This window comes from Sorex fumeus, unplaced genomic scaffold (genome assembly GCF_029834395.1).
Source record: "Sorex fumeus unplaced genomic scaffold, SorFum_2.1 ptg000041l, whole genome shotgun sequence".
In the NCBI taxonomy this organism is placed as follows: Eukaryota; Metazoa; Chordata; class Mammalia; order Eulipotyphla; family Soricidae; genus Sorex; species Sorex fumeus.
This window is the reverse complement of record NW_026606098.1, coordinates 3,714,613-3,733,155: the sequence shown is the minus strand read 5'-3', so window position 1 is coordinate 3,733,155 and position 18,543 is coordinate 3,714,613. Positions and strand designations below refer to the sequence as shown.

The 18,543-nt window shown below is 43.9% G+C and overlaps 1 protein-coding gene across 3 annotated transcripts in view; it reads left to right on the top strand.

The window, feature by feature from the left end:
• The window catches only part of DSCAM (DS cell adhesion molecule), a 647,956-nt gene that overhangs the window by 429,370 nt on the left and 200,043 nt on the right, over positions 1-18,543 (top strand). For all 3 annotated transcript variants that reach the window (XM_056119325.1, XM_056119326.1, XM_056119327.1), the window contains exon 10: positions 12,887-13,006. In XM_056119325.1, the coding sequence (XP_055975300.1) occupies positions 12,887-13,006 (120 nt within the window). The remainder of the gene's footprint in view (positions 1-12,886; positions 13,007-18,543) is intronic.

Below are 18,543 nucleotides of genomic sequence, written 5' to 3'. Positions count from 1 at the left end.
TTGCACTTATTCTATATGACATATTATAAGTATTATTTCTATTGGTGACTTTTAAAATAATGTTTACTAAATCCCTACATCCATTTTATTATATACAGAAACATAAAACAGTGACTTTCGTAGAATGTTGTTTAGCTTTTGATGTGTATTGTTTTTTTCCAGTTCCTCTTATCTGTTTAGCATTCGCACTCTCAGGATATTAAGAAAAGGCTGTAACATTTAGTAAATTAGGCCAAGTGTGGGAATATAGAGAACTGTGACATGTTCTATGCACCTAAAATAGAACCATCCATCATCCGAAATCTCTGTTCAAGTCATCAGATCTCCATCAAGTTGTTCTTTCCTGGGAGCAGGGAGATAGTACGGGGAGGTTACACTCTTGCTTTGCTTGTGACTGACCTCAGTTTGATCCCCAGCATCACCTTCGGTTCTTTGTGCCCAGCCAGGAGTTACCTCTGAACTCAGAGCCAGAATAGGCCTTGAGCACTTTTTCCAGGTCATCCTCCCTCTAAGAAACTCCCCCTTAGCTGCAAAATAAGATACTAGTAGTCTCTAAAAGCTACTGAGGTTCGACAATCTGTGGTTTCAGATTTTCCAAGAGTTATGTGTGTTCACCTGCCAGGACAACATTCACTTACATTGCAAAAGTAATCCTGAGAAATAAATATATATAATTACATTTAAAGATTTGACTTAATATTCATGTTATTTCGATGATGATGATGATGATGATTGATTGATGCTTTATAGTTTAACACACCATTGTGTTCTCAGCAGATTGTCAGGAGCAGTTGGTCTCTGTGGTTGTGAGAACCATCTAGAGATTCGAGCAGTCCATTCCCCGTCTTTGTTCCACCCTTAGACCTTGTCCCCAGGATACCTCTCCTCCTTCTAGTTACAAAGCAATGCACTTTCTATGGAACGCCTACTCAAAGAAAGTGAAATGTACTTAAAATTGGTATGTAGAAACGAGCTTTGTGCTGTGGGCAGAAAGCCCTCTGAGTGAATGAGTAAGGCAAGATGCAAATGATGCAGATGTGAATGGCATTGTTCTTTTTCTACCTTGAGCTTTGAGTAAAAATTGGGATATATGAAATTCCCTCACTTTCTGAAGATAAGTAAAAGTGAAGCCAATTAATTGGACTCTGTTTCACAGGATTTTTCTTATAAGAATTGAGTCAATATCATTTGTGAAAAGCAAAATACATCAACCCTCTCCCATGTAATGTGCTCTGGAAGATCCAGGTCAGAGAAGAGAAATACTAGATAAAAGTCATTGTCAGTATTCTCTCTATCACTGTCCCTTGCTGGGGAAAAAAAAACATTTTTTGACCAAGAAAAAGATCAGACGAACTAAAATTGGTCCTCATCATATTGAATAAAGTAATTTATCAAGTCTAATTAATAGCTTTATGCGATTATTCAAATATGTTAAGTTTCTGTAGATTTAATATTAACTCACAAGTTTAGCAGTAGAAGTCCAAGAAAGAACATTATCGACCAAAGATTTGGTAGCTAGGGAAGCGGGTTAGGATAGTTTGATGAAGAGAGGGTTATCAATCTGAATTTTACCACAGAAGCCCTGGATATTAAAGAACAAGCTCATGATGATTTTGCGGTCTTGTTAAGTCAAAATATTTGGAAGTAACTTCACATTCAGATATCTGAAGCACAACTTTTGTCTCCATAATTTATCCAGTAATGGTATAAAATGTTGTCACACTGGAGAATTATATGGGGGAGCAATGTTTTAAATCCTGATGTCTATCTTATATTTATACTAATAAAATAACATCTTTTGTAACATTTTATTTTATAGATGAGAAATAAGCATCAGTGATTTGTAAAGCCCCAAAGTCAATTTTTTAAAAACACTTTTAAAAAAATTGAATCAAGGTGAGATACACAGTTACAAAGTTGTTCATGACTGGGTTTCAGTCTTACTGTGTTTCAGCACCCACCCCTTCACCCATGTACATTTCCCATCATCAATGTCCCTGTTTCCCTCCCGCTACCTCCCTACAGCCTGCCTCAATGGCAGATATTTTTTCTGAGCGATAGCACAGTGGGTAAGGCATTTGCCTTGCAATCGGCCAATATGGCCGACCCGAGTTCGATTCCTCCACCCCTCTCAGAGAGCCCGGCAAGCTACCGAGAGTATCTGGCCCGCATGGCAAAGCCTGGCAAGCTCCCCGTGACGTATTCAACATGCCAAACACAGTAACAACAAGTCTCACGATGGAGATGTTACTAGGCCCGCTGAAGCAAATTGATGAATAACGGGAGGACCGTGATGATGATGATGTTGTATGCTCTCTTCTCACTCTCTCTCTCTGTGTTTCTCTCTGTCTCTATCTCTCTCTGTCGTCTGTCTCTCTGTCTCTGTCTTTCTCTCTTCTTTTAGGCACTGTGGTTTGCAGTATTGTCCCCTGAAAGGTTCCGTATCTCACTGTACGTCCTTTCAGCAGTCCTTATTCAGAGTGATCATTTCCAACTGTCATTGTCACAGTGGGCCCTTCTCTGTCCTAACTGAGTTCCCCCTCCCCCTTTCGTGGGAGGCTTCATACCGTGGACCAGTCCTCCCAGCCCTTGTTTCTACTGTCTTTGCGTATTAGTCACCTACTATGTATTTTTTTATATCCCACAAATGAGTACGATCATTCTATGTTTGTCCCTCTCCCTGTGTCTCATTTCACTCAGCATGTCCTCTTTGTGCCCATCCATGTATAAGCAAATTTCATGACTTCTTCTTTCCTAATGGCAGTTTTATGTATATACACAGCCAAGTTTGAATGCTGGGACCCTGAGTAATTAGAAAGGCATCCTTTGAGAAGGCTGGATTAATTCCTCTAACTGCACATCTACGCTGTCACTGACTCGGACTTATCTTAACATATTTTATTAACTTAACTTATCTCAATTTATTATATTATCTTAAATTAACTTATTATATTAACTTAACCCTGACTTATCTTAAGGATATTTAACCAGTATCTGTATGAAGACTCTACTAGTTGAGAAAGTCAGGATAGTGGTTGAGAGACATCTTCGATAAAGGTATCAATGAGAACTGCCGAATTTGCAATGTGTTTTGGAGGCAGAGTGATTAACACACATTTGTAAAGGATGAGGTTCAAGTGGTAGAACACTTGACTTTCCCAGTCGAGAGCCTGAACTCACTCTATCACATCCTGCACACCAACATCACTGGGTGGGGATGGCTTCCAGGACAATTAAACCAAAAGAACAAATAATCAGTTCACTTCTGAGTCTACTGCACAGTGAGTTAAGATTGCTTTCTTGGATTGGGGCTAGTGGTGTTCGAAGGCTATTCCTGGCTTTGTGCTTAGGACTTATTTCAAGTAGTAAAGTAGCAGGGACCTGCCACATGTAAGACAAACTCCTAAGCCCTGTACAGGCCCTGTAGAACCTTCAAGGCTTTTAAAGTCAAAGGTCCTTCCTTATACCCACTAAAACTTCCTCTAAAACTATGGCACCTGTTATAAGACACATGGAAAATATTCCCACAATGTGACTTTCAGTAAATATTTCTCCTTGTTAACTCTATTTAACAAATTAAATAAAACACATAAGATATACAAGCTTCCAATGCCTCTTTTGCAAACCACAACACCCAAAAGGAGAGAGAGAACAAAAGGGAATGCCCTGCCACAGAGGCAAGGTGGGATGGGAGGGATGGGGGGTGGGAGGGATACTGGGACCCGTGGTGGTGGAAAATGGGCACTGGTAGAGGGATGGGTACTTGATCATTGTATAACTGAAACCCAATCACAAAATCTGTAAGTCTACAACTGTACCTCATGGTGTTTCACTAATAGAAATTTAAAAATAAAAAAAATAAAAATAAATAAATAAAATTTAAAAATTAAAAAAAAAGAGATATATGAGCTTCTTTAACCCATAAAGGAGAGAAGGAGAGGGTTTTTGTTTTGTTTTGTTTTCTTTTCTTTTTGGATCACACCCGGCGCACAGGAGTTACTCCTGGTTCATGCCCTCAGGAATTACTCCTGGCAGTGCTCGGGGGCCCATATGGGATGCTGGGAATCGAACCTGGGTTGGCCACATGCAAGGCAAATACACTACCCGCTGTGCTATTTCTCTAGCCCCAGAAGAGTTTTTTTTAAAAATTCATTGTATTGTAGCTTCAAGTTGGGGAGGTTGTGGAACTCATGAGGTAGACTTATCACACTAGGTCATTATTCTGAATTTAGAAAAACCATCACTTTTAAATGAACTCTGCTTAGTGCCAAAGCAGCTTTCTTTGAGCCTAATTTTCTTCTAATTTCAGTTGGCATGGTAACAGCTAAAATGAATTAGCCAAGGACTATAAGGTCCCCTTCTCTCTAGTGGAGCACTCTATTTTAAAGTCCTGTAATAATCTTTATTTTACTGTTTTATCAACTTTTATTCCAGTGCTTAGTAATTTATTATGCTTTACTTGCTAGCGTTAAAAAAAAAAACCTTTATTTTAGTGACTCTTCTTTACAGTGCTGCCAATGATAGGGTTTCATGCATTCAATTTTATAATACCACACCTTCTACCAGGCACTCACCACTGCCTCAGAGCCCCCCACCTGCAGTCTCCACCAACCCCTGTCCCCCACCATGATAAACTCAGTTCTATAGATCAGCTCTTGGGCTCTGTTTCCCTTGTCCCTTTGCCATCCCCTTATGTTTATTTAATGCCATATATGAGAGAACATTCTGGATGGGTGCCTCTTCTGGCTGACTGTACTGGGTATGGGCCTCTCCAATTCTATCCATCTAGCGGCCAGTTGCTTGGTTTCATCTTTTCCTCTAGATGAGTCGTATTCCGCTGTGTATATATGCCATCGTTTTTTTATCCAGATATCTGTTCTCTGACACTTGGGTTGTTTCCAGATTTGGACTGTTCTGAATAATGCCACAAGGAACATGGGAGCACAAGCGTCTCTTCTGAATAGAGACACTGGGCTTTGGGGGGAGATGCCAAGAAGCAGAATTGCTGAATCAATTGTTAGTTTTTTTGATACATGTTCATATTGTTTTTCAAAAGGGGTTGAACCAGAGGTATTTCCTCCAGCAGTTGATAAGGTTCCTTTTCCCCACATGCATACCACCACTGATGGTTTTTACTCTTTATAGTTTATTTTATTTTTTGCCTTGGGGGCCATACCTGCCTGTGCCCAGGAATTACTACTGATTCTGCTGTTGTGTGAATATTCTTTTGTTCGGGGTGCTGAGAGAAGAGGTGTGAGAGAAATGAGATTTGCTGGAGAGGCTTCTTGCTAGCTCTGACAGAGAAGCACAGAGAAGCGCCCCTCAGCCCCTTTCATTTACCATTCTACGTACACACATCTAACGCACCTAGTACAGAGAAATCATTAACGGGGAAGAGGGGGTTTACAGGAGGGACAATAAAACATCAAGGGATATTTTGTCCTGTTGAATCTGTAATCCCAATGGTCAGCAACCTAAGGATCCAGGCACCATGGGTTACGGTCCCGCACCTGGGGTGATAAGGGGGTGTGAGAGAATGTCTGCGTTCCACAGCCAAGCTGGGTTGGAGATCTGTGGAAAGAGGAAGACTGCTTCTTTCTACTGCCAGGAGTTATAGTCAGGTCAAGGCATCCCAGGGAAGAAATGTTAACCCTTTCCAGATCAGTCAGACTCACAATATTTTATTCATAGACCCGTGAAAGTAGGATCCAGGGTTCTGCCTGCTTGTGGCTCAGCCTCCGAGGACTCATCCTATAATCTGGCTAGGCACCAGTACTCAGGGATAGCTGTGCTCAGGGGACCATATGGGATGCTAGGGATCAAAACCAGCCCTATCACAGTACTGGACCCTGTTTTTACTCTTTTTGATGTGTGCTGCTAGCAATCATTTGTAGTTGCTCAACAAAACCTCTTTAAAGAACCAATTGAGAACAATAAGCATGTTCTGTTAGACTCCTCCCAAGTGATGACATTTATTCTGTTCCTCAGACATTACCATTCCCTTATTCCATCATTAAGCCATAGTCCGCTTGGCAAAACCGCACACACAAATCTAATTTTTGTTGAAAACTCATGAAAGCTCACCTCCTTCCATTGAGTTTCTCTTGGTCTAGCAGAAGAGAGAGGGTGACTCCGTATGGTAACCGTTAAAGAAAGCAGAATGATCTCGTGTAGGTGAGGGGCCATTGGGAGCACATCCCTGGATGAGGGAAGAAATTGGGTGAGCTAGAAAATATAGCAGTCAGGAAAGCAGAAAGGGAAGTTGAAGAGAGAGGAGAAAGATTAAGGAGCATGCTTTGCATCTACTGAATTCAATCGCTAACAGAATAGAGTTCCCTATGGATTAGCAGGTGTGACCCAGGTAATCCCAGGCACCCCAGGACCTGAGTAGCACTGGGTTCTCCAGGTGAGTTGGCCAAGAATCGCTGGTGTGTCCCCAGGACCTACTCAGGTCTACTTGGGAGTCCCCCCACTACCACCCAGATGGAGAAGGATGAGACTTCAGAACTGGCTTCACATTTCACATGTTTTGTATGCCAAGACCCAGGATCGTGGGAATCTATGTGCTCAGTAAGGCAGGAAAGCCCATGGTCTCTGGAAGGAGAAGCCAGAGCAGCAGTAAAGTGTGGCAGCCACGAGAAGCCAAGGGGAAAGACTTGCTGACCATCAGAGAAGTCACAGTTGCAGCAACAGTGATGGTGCAACCTGTGTCAAGGGTGGGGCCTCCTGGGACCATATTGTATCATAGTTAATTGTGCGAAGGAAGTGTTTGAGGAGGAAACACCAGGATAAGGCCAGGAGGAACCAGGGTGGCCTGCGGGTGCTGAGTGAGGAGATGCCTTGGGTCCTAGAGCAGTGCAGTGTCCTGCTGCCAGTGCCCTGGGAGATGCCTTGGCCAGGAGACAGTCTCCCGTGGGCTGAAGCCTGCATTGGGGGCAGCTCCCTTGTTCCCATTGCTAGGAAACAGGCTGCTATGTTGAGAGTCCCAACGCTTCCGTTTGAATATCCGAGGGGTTTTGCTGTCTCCCTTCTCCTGCGGGTCCTGCTCTGAATATATCATAAATTCACCTGTGGTCCCATGGAGCTCTTGAGGACAGAGAACATTCCGGATCACAAATCACCAACAAGTGTACCCTTTCCTTTGAGACATGACCTGTCCTGTGGTTCATGAGAAAGAGGCGAAGGTGTGGTCGGGAAACCTCACCCACAAGAAAGTTACACTGGAGAGTAGATACGGGAGTTGTTTCCCCTGTCAACTCAAACTGAGCAGCTTCCCACAGAGTGGTGTTAATGCCCACCCTGAGATGTGGTTCCTTCTCCCTCTGAGGGCAAGTCGGCCCATGGCCAGAGGCATAGGGACTGTCATCAGGGGCCTGTCAGTTGACCTATGCAAAGGGAGGCCTGGCAGGACGAGGGTCCATCAGTCTTGCTGAAATGAAAGGCTTTAGGATGGAATAAGTCATACAGAATGCTAGAACTTTCCAGAGAAAGCCAGAGTCTACACGTGCCTATTTTGGTCGTTTCCCTCAGGACTCTAGGAGCGAGATGGTATTGCTCTGAGCCTCATCTTCCTCTCTGTGCACCAGGAAGACCCTGCTGTCCCTCTGCCAGCTGGAGGTGGCAGCGTGGCCAGGGCACCTGACTGTCCAAGCATTCTCTTAGTGAGTCAAGGGAAACCCGGTCTGCCCAGAGTCTTTTGAGGGCAGTGACGCCCCACCACCCCCATGTGTTCCTCAGTACCTTCCTTCCTCTGTGTCCATCTGCTGTGACCCAGAGACCCTCTAGAAGGATTCTGCTCTCTTCCCTCAGATGGTACTTCTGGATCCACTGAGTGGTTGGTTACATTTGCCAAGCCGCATCAGACAAGACCTGCTTCCCTGTTCAATAAAACTATAGCACTACTATTTCAATTTGCTTGTGGGCACATCCAACAAATAATTCCAGTGTGACTTCTATATCCTGGTGCCATGTGCTATGCGCTGTGTTTCCGGTGGTCTTCAAGAAAGCGGCAGTTTTACCTCCCAGAGTGTGTAGCCCGGAGTGCAAGGCAAAGAATTCAACCGGCAAAATCACCAAGTGACTCACAACAGTGATGCAAGGGCAAGGCAGGGTTCTGTGCAAAGATAATTTTATACATGGCATCAGAAGCTGGGTCCTAGGTGAGGTGGGCCCTGAACCAAGAGGGAAATAGTGGCAATGAGAACTCACAAAGCAGAGACACACAGAAGCATGTTTGAAATCCAGTGGCCGCAGAGTGACAGTGGGACCTGCGAAATAAACACTGGGGCGCAGCCTCCAAGAGGGGCAATGTCAGGTGACGAAGCTGGAGATGACGGGCCTAGGCAATATTCTAAAGTGGATTCTTCAAGGGCAGTAGGGGCGTCCCAGTGATCCGAAACAAGGAAGGCACAGCGCCTCACATTTTAGAAGGATCCTTCAGGCCATTGTTCAAGGGATGGATTCAGGAGGCCAGTAGGTGGTGAGTGGGTCAGCTTTCAGAACCCTGGAGAGGAGCCTGTCTTCCGTGGAGTTCTGAAGGCATTGTGAGGTTCACCTTTGCCTGGAGCTTGCTCACCTGGCCAGTTCTACTTGATTCAAGAGCCAGAGGAGTGGGAAGAAGAGAAGCATATGACTTTAATGAGGAAGACGCTACTGTGGGCAACCAGGACTCCTGTGCCTGAATCAGGGAGGAGAGTGACTCAGAGTGTGCTCCATAGCCCGAAGCCTCAGCATCACCTGGGTCCTGGTCAGAAAGGTAGAATATCAGTTCCCCGCAGATCTGCTGCATCAGAATGTGTGGAGGGTGGGATTCGGCAGTTGATTCTGAGCCCTTCCCAGGCACGTCTATGTGAGAACCAGTGGCTCACTAATGAGGGACCAGTGTTAGGTAAATGCCCCCCCACACACACACACACCTTATTTTTGAATCAAGAGAATGATGCTAAGCCCAGTTTCAGAGAATTCCCGTGGGTTACACAAAAAGACTCATGCTGTTGGTGTTCTGAGGCCAAAGGCAAGGAAATATTCAACCTAGAAGCAGTTGAAAGGTACCTGGCACTTGGTGGCAAACTTCCTGCTTACCCATCATGCTCAGGGTACAGTGATGGTGAGGATAGTTTGAGGATATATATGTAATACATTCCCAAGGAAGATCATCAGTACCTTAAACCAGGAAATAAAATCAGAGAGATGAAAGATATTCTCAATTTTATGGGCCATTTCTGTCTATAATTACCTTATTCTTACAATATGTCAATGGTTATTCCCCATGTTAACCTCTTTGATTGCTTTTTAAGCAGCATTCCTTTGGATTGGAACCAAATTGGGGGGAGGGGTCACGGATCAACTCTAATTAGACATTCTTCCAGAGGAAATGCAAGAGATTAATTACCCTGCCCATTTGACAAGAGGTTTCTGGTTCTTGGCAGAATTTCAGCCAAAGAGAGTAGAAAGTAGATCACTAGAAATGTACCTTCTACTTTGGAAAGAAAAAAATCTGACATGTCATAAGCTTCGTGGTTTCTTTAAGGTGGATTGATACATTTTACTAGGAATCTGTGATTTATGCCATCTCTAGCTTTATTCCTAGAAATAATTTTCTCACTGTGAGACAGTCATCTTTTATTACCTTATTTTGAATATATTTAGATTTTATTCAGTGTATTTGTCTCGGAATACTCTTTAAATGAAGCAAAATTGTTTACAAGTGAAGTAATATTAAGTATCTCCATCGACGGTGTGAATTATATACTGAATTTGCAACTTGGAAACAATGTTTCCTAAAGATATGGTAAGGTTGGACAGAGCTAGTCTTACTAAATGAATCAATGCACCTACAAAAATTAATTCCTCTGGGGTATTTTAAAATATGAATTCACACTGAGCTATGTTATAACAGGGGCACTAAAACTGTCGGAATTTACAGATTTGAAAATTAAGTCAAGAGGCTTCTGATGACTTGCCCAGATTACTCACCTGGATACCACAGAGCTGGACACCAGAGCCAAGCGCTGGTCCACGGCTTCTCACCCCTCCCACTAGGATCTCATCTCGAGTTCTGTCTCCAGCTGCTTCAGGCCTTGATCTCCCCTCGTTCTTCGCTGCCTTATGGCTGAACATATTCCCACCACCTTCTGGCATTACTTCAGTGTGTTTATATGCTCCAAACTAACCTAGACTAGGATTACCGCCCCCACTCCCACCCCCACCCCACCCCCAAGACTACTTCCTGGGCTGCCCGGAATTCTTATCAACTTTCAACACATTTTTGTCTTGAATTTTGTCTCAAAATGAAGAGCTGGAAAAATTGCACAATAGACAGGGTTAGCCTTGGAGGGATTACTGAGTGGGTAGAGTGGAAGGAGCCCTGTTTTCTAGGATCTAAGATATCATGGCCATAATTCACATCCATTCATACAACTCTGTGTCTTACTCAAATTCAGCAGTAAATCACTCCTCTTTGAGGAGATATTGGAAAATTCTAATACCTCCAGGGGCTGCTTTTCCTAGAAGAATCCATCTTTTCTCTTTAAAAATCCTAATTATGAGAGCATTTGCTTTCTCCTGACAGGTGTGTGCTAGGCAGAGATCATTGGCATGTTTGGTCGAGGGAGGGTGAGTTTTTTCCTCAACATTTTGCAAAACTCATCAAATAAGCAGCTGCTTAAATGATTTTCCAAGTAGACCATAAAGCAATGATGGTGCCTCACCTCAAGTATGACCTCAGCTCAGTCACATCGGCTTATTTACACTTTAAAAAAAAATCCACAGCGGTAGGGCGTTCGCCTTACAAGCGGCCAACATGGCCAACCCGAGTTCGATTCCTCCGCCCCTCTCGGAGAGCCCAGCAAGCTACCGAGAGTATTCGATATGCCAAACACAGTAACAACAAAGTCTCCAATGGAGACGTTACTGGGCCCGCTCGAGCAAATCGACGATCAACGGGAGGGCCTTTACCTTTACCTTTACCTATTAAAGACCCATGATGTACAAAGTTGGGTTCATAGTTGGGTTTTAGGCATACTATCACTGTCACTGTCCTCCCGTTGTTCATCGATTTGCTCGAGCGGGCCCAGTAACATCTCCATTGGAGACTTTGTTGTTACTGTGTTTGGCATATCGAATACATCACGGGGAGCTTGCCAGGCTCTGCCGTGCGGGCAAGATACTCTCGGTAGCTTGCCGGGCTCTCCGAGAGGGCCGGACGAATCAAACTTGGGTCGGCCATGTTGGCTGCGTGCAAGGCAAATGGCCTACCGCTGTGCTATCACTCCAGCCCAGACATACTATGTTCTAGCCCAAATCCAGCACAAGTGTCCTTGTCCCTCCTTCAGGGCCCCCGGTTTTCCTCCCCCCTACCTACCCCTTCCCAGCCTGCTAACCTTAACAGGCACCTTTTAAATTTTATTGTTGAAGTTCAGGTCTATTGTTTTCAGTGTCGTTGGCTCTGTGGTAAGGATATTCCACTACATCACTCCTCTATGCCACCAACATACTCGGATTCCCTAGGCCCCTGCTCCCTGACTATCTTCCCCCCAGCCCCTGCCCTCCGGTTTTTCCTTCTATACCTTCCCCTCCCTAGACTCTAGGGCCAAGGATGATCTAGCATTCTCCCTTTCAAACTTTGCATTCCTTTGTCCAGTTATCCTATCTATAAGTGAGATCATCTTGTGTCCTTTTTCCGGCTTATTTTATTTAACGAGGTCTTCCAATTCCATCCATGTCACAGCCAATTGCACAATCTCATCTTTCCTTATAGCTGCATGGTTTTTCACTGTGTCTATATACCACATCTTCATAATCCACATATCTGCCATTGGATACCTAGACTGATTCCGTATCTTAGCTATTGTACTAAATGCTGCAATGAATAATCATGTGCATATGTCTTTTTGAATAGATTTTTGTATCCTGGGGGAGGTAGCAGTCCTTGGCGGGGCCCAAGGATTCTCAGCCAACCATGCCAGTGGTTCAGGGTGAGGCTTGCAGCTCTGGTACTGCCTGGGCCTTGTAAAGCTGGAATTCCTTGGGCTACCTCAGCAGAGCTTGGGAGACTCCGGACCACATCTGGCACTGCTCAGGGCACCATGCGGTGCTGGAGATAGAATCAGGATTTGTTGCATGCAAGACATGGGTTGAAACCCATGTGCTATCTCCTCCAGCACCCAGAGTTGCCTCTTCAGCAGAATTATGTTAATCACCTGTGTATCTTTATTAAATTTGGAGACACAGTTTAAAACCATGATGGGTCCTTTATTGCCATTAAGAAAAGTCTTCTTGTTCTCCATTTATATCCTGCAAGAGGAAGAATCAGCATGAATTGTTTCCAGTAGTTTCTGCCCAAAATAGGATCTTGAAGATCTAGGTTAGAAAGCAAACACAGAATCGGGCCCGGGTGATAGCTCAGGGATCGAGGCCCTTGCTATGTGCGTCCAACCCAGGTTCCATCCTTGACATGGAATCTGGCCTCCTGAGCACTACCAGGAGTGATCCCTGAGATAGTAGAAAGGAGAAAGCCCTGAGCACAGCCAGGTGTAGGCCAAGAGAAACAACAACACAGCAGAACCTAAATGCCAGCAAACAAAACACCCAGACAGGCCCACACAGTTTAGCAAAACTCCTATTCAAGAGACCTGTGTCCCCAGGACAAAGCCATCTCTATCTACACAGGCTGCTCAGAATCATTCCAGATTTATTTATTTCTGTCCTGAGATTGTTTCCCTAATTCTCCCCAAACTTCAAATACTATATTTTTTATGTTACATCCATAGGTTTTGAATATATTGTCTGCCTTGTCATGTTCATTTATATTCCAGGATTTCTTATCACTGCACCTTCAATACACGTTGATTTTGTCTGAATCTTCGATTACATTTTTCTTTTTCAGTTCCTCCCAAGTTTGTGGTTCAGCCACGTGACCAGGATGGAATTTATGGCAAAGCAGTCATCCTAAATTGCTCAGCAGAAGGTTATCCTGTACCCACCATCGTGTGGAAATTCTCTAAAGGTAGGAAGTGACTACATGTTGCTTGTTATATATAAAACATGAATTATGTTCTAAAGAATGGAAAGAAAGCTTCTGGTTATGCCAAGAGATGCGTCTGGATACAAAATTCCTCATCTCCATGAGATGCGTCTTCTTATACTGCAGGACTGCGCCTCCATGTCTCATTCAGCCTTGCAGGGCTCTGTTCTGATAGAGCGAGTCTCTGGAAAGCACGAGGGGTGGGGGAGTTGCCCTTGTAGGTTACTGCTACATGTAGGATGTGCTGCTTTGCACCCCTCTGTCAGGGAAGGCTGTTCCTCTCACGCTGGAGATGCAACGACTCTCTCACTATTAGCAACATACTCGCCCCCCGCCCCCTCCCCACACACACATAAGGTAAGTGGTTTTAGAAACTTACAGTGCCTAAAATGGAATTAAATAAAGCAAATCCTTTATATACATGGTTAACTTTACGTATGAAAAGTTATATACCATTGTTTTGTTATGTTCTTCTAAAAAGTAGCCCACAGTAGTCAAAAAGTCCTCCAACAGCTAATTCGCAGTGTCCAGTATATTCCTCTCTTCCCTCTGAGTCATGTGTTCTCTTCAAAGATAGAGCATCACTTCCCAGTTTGATGGTAGAATTGTCAATGGTATATGACTAGAAATGCACAAAGCGGAAGCCCATGTAGGAAGGCTCTTGCCTTGCATGTGGCTGAACCAGGTTCAATCTTCAGTACCACATAAATTTGCCTGAGTACCACTTCTGAGCACTGAGCCAGAAGTACTTCCTGGGTACTGCTGAGTGTGGACCCCCAAAACAAATAATTGATGCTTGTCTTATCATATTCTTATCATTTGATATCATCTTATATCAACCTTTCCAGAGGGAAAGATTTCTTAACTGTCTTTTATGATTCATTTATTTTAATTTAATAATTCATCTATTAAATAATTGATGGCCCATTATGAATTGGTAGGCTAAACAGGCAACAAACAAAATAAGCTATGAATTTATTATTTTTATGAGTTTACTTATTGATTTGCTTATTTAATCATGTTTTGTATTCTGAATGATGTGTATTGAAATGAAACATGAAATAAATGATAATCATAAAATATAATAATAATAATAATAATCAGGAGCCAGGGAGATAATCCAGCAGGTAGGGTGTCATTTTGCACACATTTGACATAGGTTCAATCCCCAGCACCCAATCCCCAGCACCCAAGTCATTTATAAACCTGAGGCCCACAGGACTGACCCCTTAGTAAATAATAATAATAATAAAGTAACAATCAATAGAAATGATAAATTTGCCACAGTTCCTATCTAGGACATTTCCTTTGAGGACAGAGAATGGAGGGAAGAGGCCGCTGACATTGTTTGCAGGGGGGATCACATGTTCGTGTTTTAATAGGGCACTCCTGGTAGTCGGGCTCTCCAGACTGGAGATGTGAGGCGTGGTCCTCCCTGTCCCCCAGGGCCCGACTCATTGGTGCTCCATGTGGTACCAGGAATCCAATTGAGGCCTGGAACGTGCAAGGCCTGTGCCTCACCCCTTGAGCAGTGTCCCATCTCTGCACGTGTTTAATCCTCGATAACATGACATACACATTGTCCCTATTGAAAAGAGTTTTCTTTTCCTTGTGTGAAACTCTGTTATTCAGACTCTCTTCCCCATTGATTTTTTTTTCCATTTTGGAGGCCATGTCTGAAGCAGCGTGTTGCTTTCTGTGGAAACACAGGACATATCAGGATATTTAGTGGTGGGTGAGACAGTGTGGCATAGTGAGTACCTGTCACGACACTTATTTTCTTCTAAGTCACTTCATAAAGCTTGCCACCGTGAGGGTTGTCGCCACCTCTTGGACGGCCTCGAGTGTCTCTGCTCTTTGAATCTTGCGTGAGCAGTGCCTGAGTGTGACAGCAGTGTCCATGCATGTGCTTGCAGAAGCTAAGACTTGGCTGGCACTTCCCTGAAAACACCAGGGCGACTCACACCCCCTCCCAACAATCTGGACTTCTTTTTCCTTTAGTCTTTATAGTACATACTGGAAATTCTCATAGTCAGATGCCTGATAATGTTAACGATGTTTTGGTCAATTATAAACCACCGACCTCAGTGTCTCTTCAGGGAATTTCCTACTCATGTTCTTTGCATATTTAGACTGTCACTGTCACTGTCCTCCCATTGTTCATCGATTTGCTCGAGCGGGCCCAGTAATGTCTCCATTGGAGACTGTTGTTACTGTGTTTGGCATATCGAATACGTCACGGGTAGCTTGCCAGGCTCTGCCATGCGGGTGAGATACTCTCGGTAGCTTGCCAGGCTCTCCGAGAGGGAAGGAGGAATCGAACTCAGGTTGGCCATGTTGGCTGCATGCAAGGCAAATGCCCTACCGCTGTGCTATCGCTCCAGCCCTGGCCCTGGGGGACAGGGAGGACCACGCCTCATATCTCCAGTCTGGAGAGCCCGACTCTACCAGGAGTGCCCTATTAAAATACGAACATGCGATCCCCCCTACAAACAATGTCAGCGGCCTCTTGCCTCCATTCTCTGTCCTCAAAGGAATACTTAGCCACATTCTTAGTTATTCATAAAAGTATTTCCCCCTCGATTGAATAACACACAATCTGTCATGGATGTGACATGCATATTATTCATTCTTATCTCCATTGTGCAGATTAAGTTGTAGTAATCTTATTAATCAAATTTTCAAAGAAAAAAGTTGATTTTGCAACAACTTTTTTTAAAAAGACAATGAACTCCCAGTATTGCCTTTAAAATAGTAGATAACCAGATAATGACATTAAACACTTTGGGTCCTGGTTTTCAGATTTCTGTCTCTATCTCCAAATCTGTCTTGTCTATCCATAGCTTTCCACACATGTTTTATGTTCTTTGATTCTTCCTGCTGTATAATCTTTCAGTAGGCTATGAATGGCTTTCCTTGTCTGCAAAGGTAGATTGTTCCATATAACTTCTAAAGCTAGAGTTTGTTTAACTCTTTACATGTGTGCTTCAAATTCTCCCTTGCTTTGTAAGGACCAAGATCAGGAATTGAGTTCCCAAGCCTTGCTCTTGCTCAGAAGAGGCGTCTGTACATTCATAGTTTAGGACTAGTGTGTCTTTACCCTAAGCCGTCAAGGGATCCACTGTTCCTCTCTCCCATCACTGCTCTTTCTGCCAAGTGCCTCTCATCTGCCCAGCAGAGACCTCAGCCCCGTGTTCCTGCAGAGGAAGTGGAGGCAGAGGGAATTCCTCTCTACCCATGCCACCTCTCAGGAATGCTGCCAATGTGTCCAAAACCATTTCTGCCAGCATCTCACGAGGGCTCCAAACCAAGTCACCTCCTTCCATCCAAGCACAATCTAGGGTGTGATGCAGTGCTTGTTGTCGCAAAGCACCCTGCTGTCCTGCACACACGTGGCAGGAGAGTGGGTTCTGGTCAACCAGGGGAGCCCGACACCAGGGGAGCCCAACACTACTGAGTGATGCTGTGTTAGGTTCTTTCCAGGTTCTCAGAATGTCTGAAAGACTTCCCATCTCATTGGTCCTCTGTCTGTGACCATTCTCAACCCCCCACCTATCAAGTATATTTTTGGATTTGTCTGTGGGAGGAATTTTTTTTCTATAGGGAGAGGGTTGGAGCCACACCAGGTGATGCTCAGGGTTTACTCCTGGATCTACACTCAGGGACCACTCCTGGCAGTGCTTGGAGGACCATAAGTGATGCTGGGAATCAAATCCAGTTGCCATGTGCAAGGCAAGTGCACAACTGCTGAACTATCTCTTCAAGACCCCCATCAAGTACATTTTTAAAGTAGACCTGCTGCCTCCAGAGTAAGTGCTCGCACACAGCTGCAAGGTTTACTCTCCAGGTGATGGGCTAGTATGTCTTTACCCTAAGTCCCTTCCCTCTCCAATACCGCATATTCTTACAACCTGCATCAGAATTTCAGGCTGTTGTTTATTATCTTCTAATGACACAGGAGGAATATGCAACATTATTTTCATTTTGCAAGTAATACAGACATTTCTTAAGGAAAGCAAATGAGTCTTGTTTATGAAATGTGCTTCTACTGATTTAATAGTCATGAGCATGTCCCTTCTCTGGACCAAAAAAAAAATTTTTTTAAAGGCAGCTGAAGCTGGCAGAGTTGTCTCTCTGAGAAATGCAATAGTTTAATCCTGGGCTACAAAATTTCAGAGCAAATGGCCACAGTTTCCAAGCAGAGACTGTAGAAATAAACCATCTTCCCTGGAAAATAATGTTATTCTGAAAAAACCTGAGTGCCCAAGAACAGATGACTGGTTAAAGAAACTTTGGTATATCTACACAGTGGAGTTCTATGTAGTTGTTAGAAAAGATGAAGTCATGAAATTTACATACAAGTGGTACTACGTGGAAAGTATCATGCTAAGTGAAATGAGTCAGAAAGAAAGGGACAGACATAGATCGCATTCATCTGGGGAACATAAAGTAATAAAATAGGAGACTAACATGCAAGAATAGCTAAGATAAGTACCAGGAGGTTCACTCCATGGCTTGGAGGCCAGCCACACATGCTAGAAGAAAAGGCCGCTCAGATAAAGAAGGGAGCACCAAATAAAGGGTGTTGGGAGGATCTTCCCAGAATGGGAGATGTGTGCTGAAAGTAGACTCTAGACCGAACATGATTGCCCTTCGATGCCTTTTTTGCAAACCACAGCACCCAAAAGGAGAGAGAGAACAAAAAGGAATGCCCTGCAACAGAGGCAGGGTGGGGTGAAGGGTGGGAGGGATACTGGGATCAATGGTGGTGGAAAATGGGCACTGGTGGAGGTATGGGTACTCGATCATTGTATAACTGAAACCCAAGCACAAAAATTTGTAAGAAAATTTATAAGTCTACAACTGTGCCTCATGGTGTTTCACTAATAAAAAAAAGAAAATAATATTGTTCTAATTCTGACATAGGGTAAGATAGATCGAGGCTAAATTGTTTAATTTCCATATCTCCATATTTTTCTTCAAATATATGAGCACTCAAGGCCACTTGTTTGAGGGAGATTCTTTTTTTCTTTTGAATCACCGTGAGCTATACTTACAAAGCTTTCATGATTGAGTTTCAATCATACAATGATCAAACACCCATCCCTCCACCAGTGCACATTCCTCACCACCAATGTCGCCAGTAATCCCCCCTTTCTCTCCCTCCCCCTGCCTCCATGGCAGACAATTTCCCCCATACACTGTCTCTACTTTTGGGCATTATGGTTTGCAATACAGATACTGAGAGGCCATCACATTTGGTCCTTTATCTACTTTCAGCAGACATGTCCCATCCTGAACGATCCCTCCAACCATCATTGACTTAGTGATTCCTTCTCTATCCCAGCTGCCTTTGGAGATTCTTTTAAAATTAGGAATGAATACCCTAACAAGTCTCACTTTGTGCCCAGAAGTAAGTGGGTGAGCACGTGGATGCTGTCTGTTGCCAAAGGGAGGGTTGCCGCAGTGTCTGTGGGGCCAGGGTCATCTCTAGCTTACTGCTGTAAGAACTTGTGCAC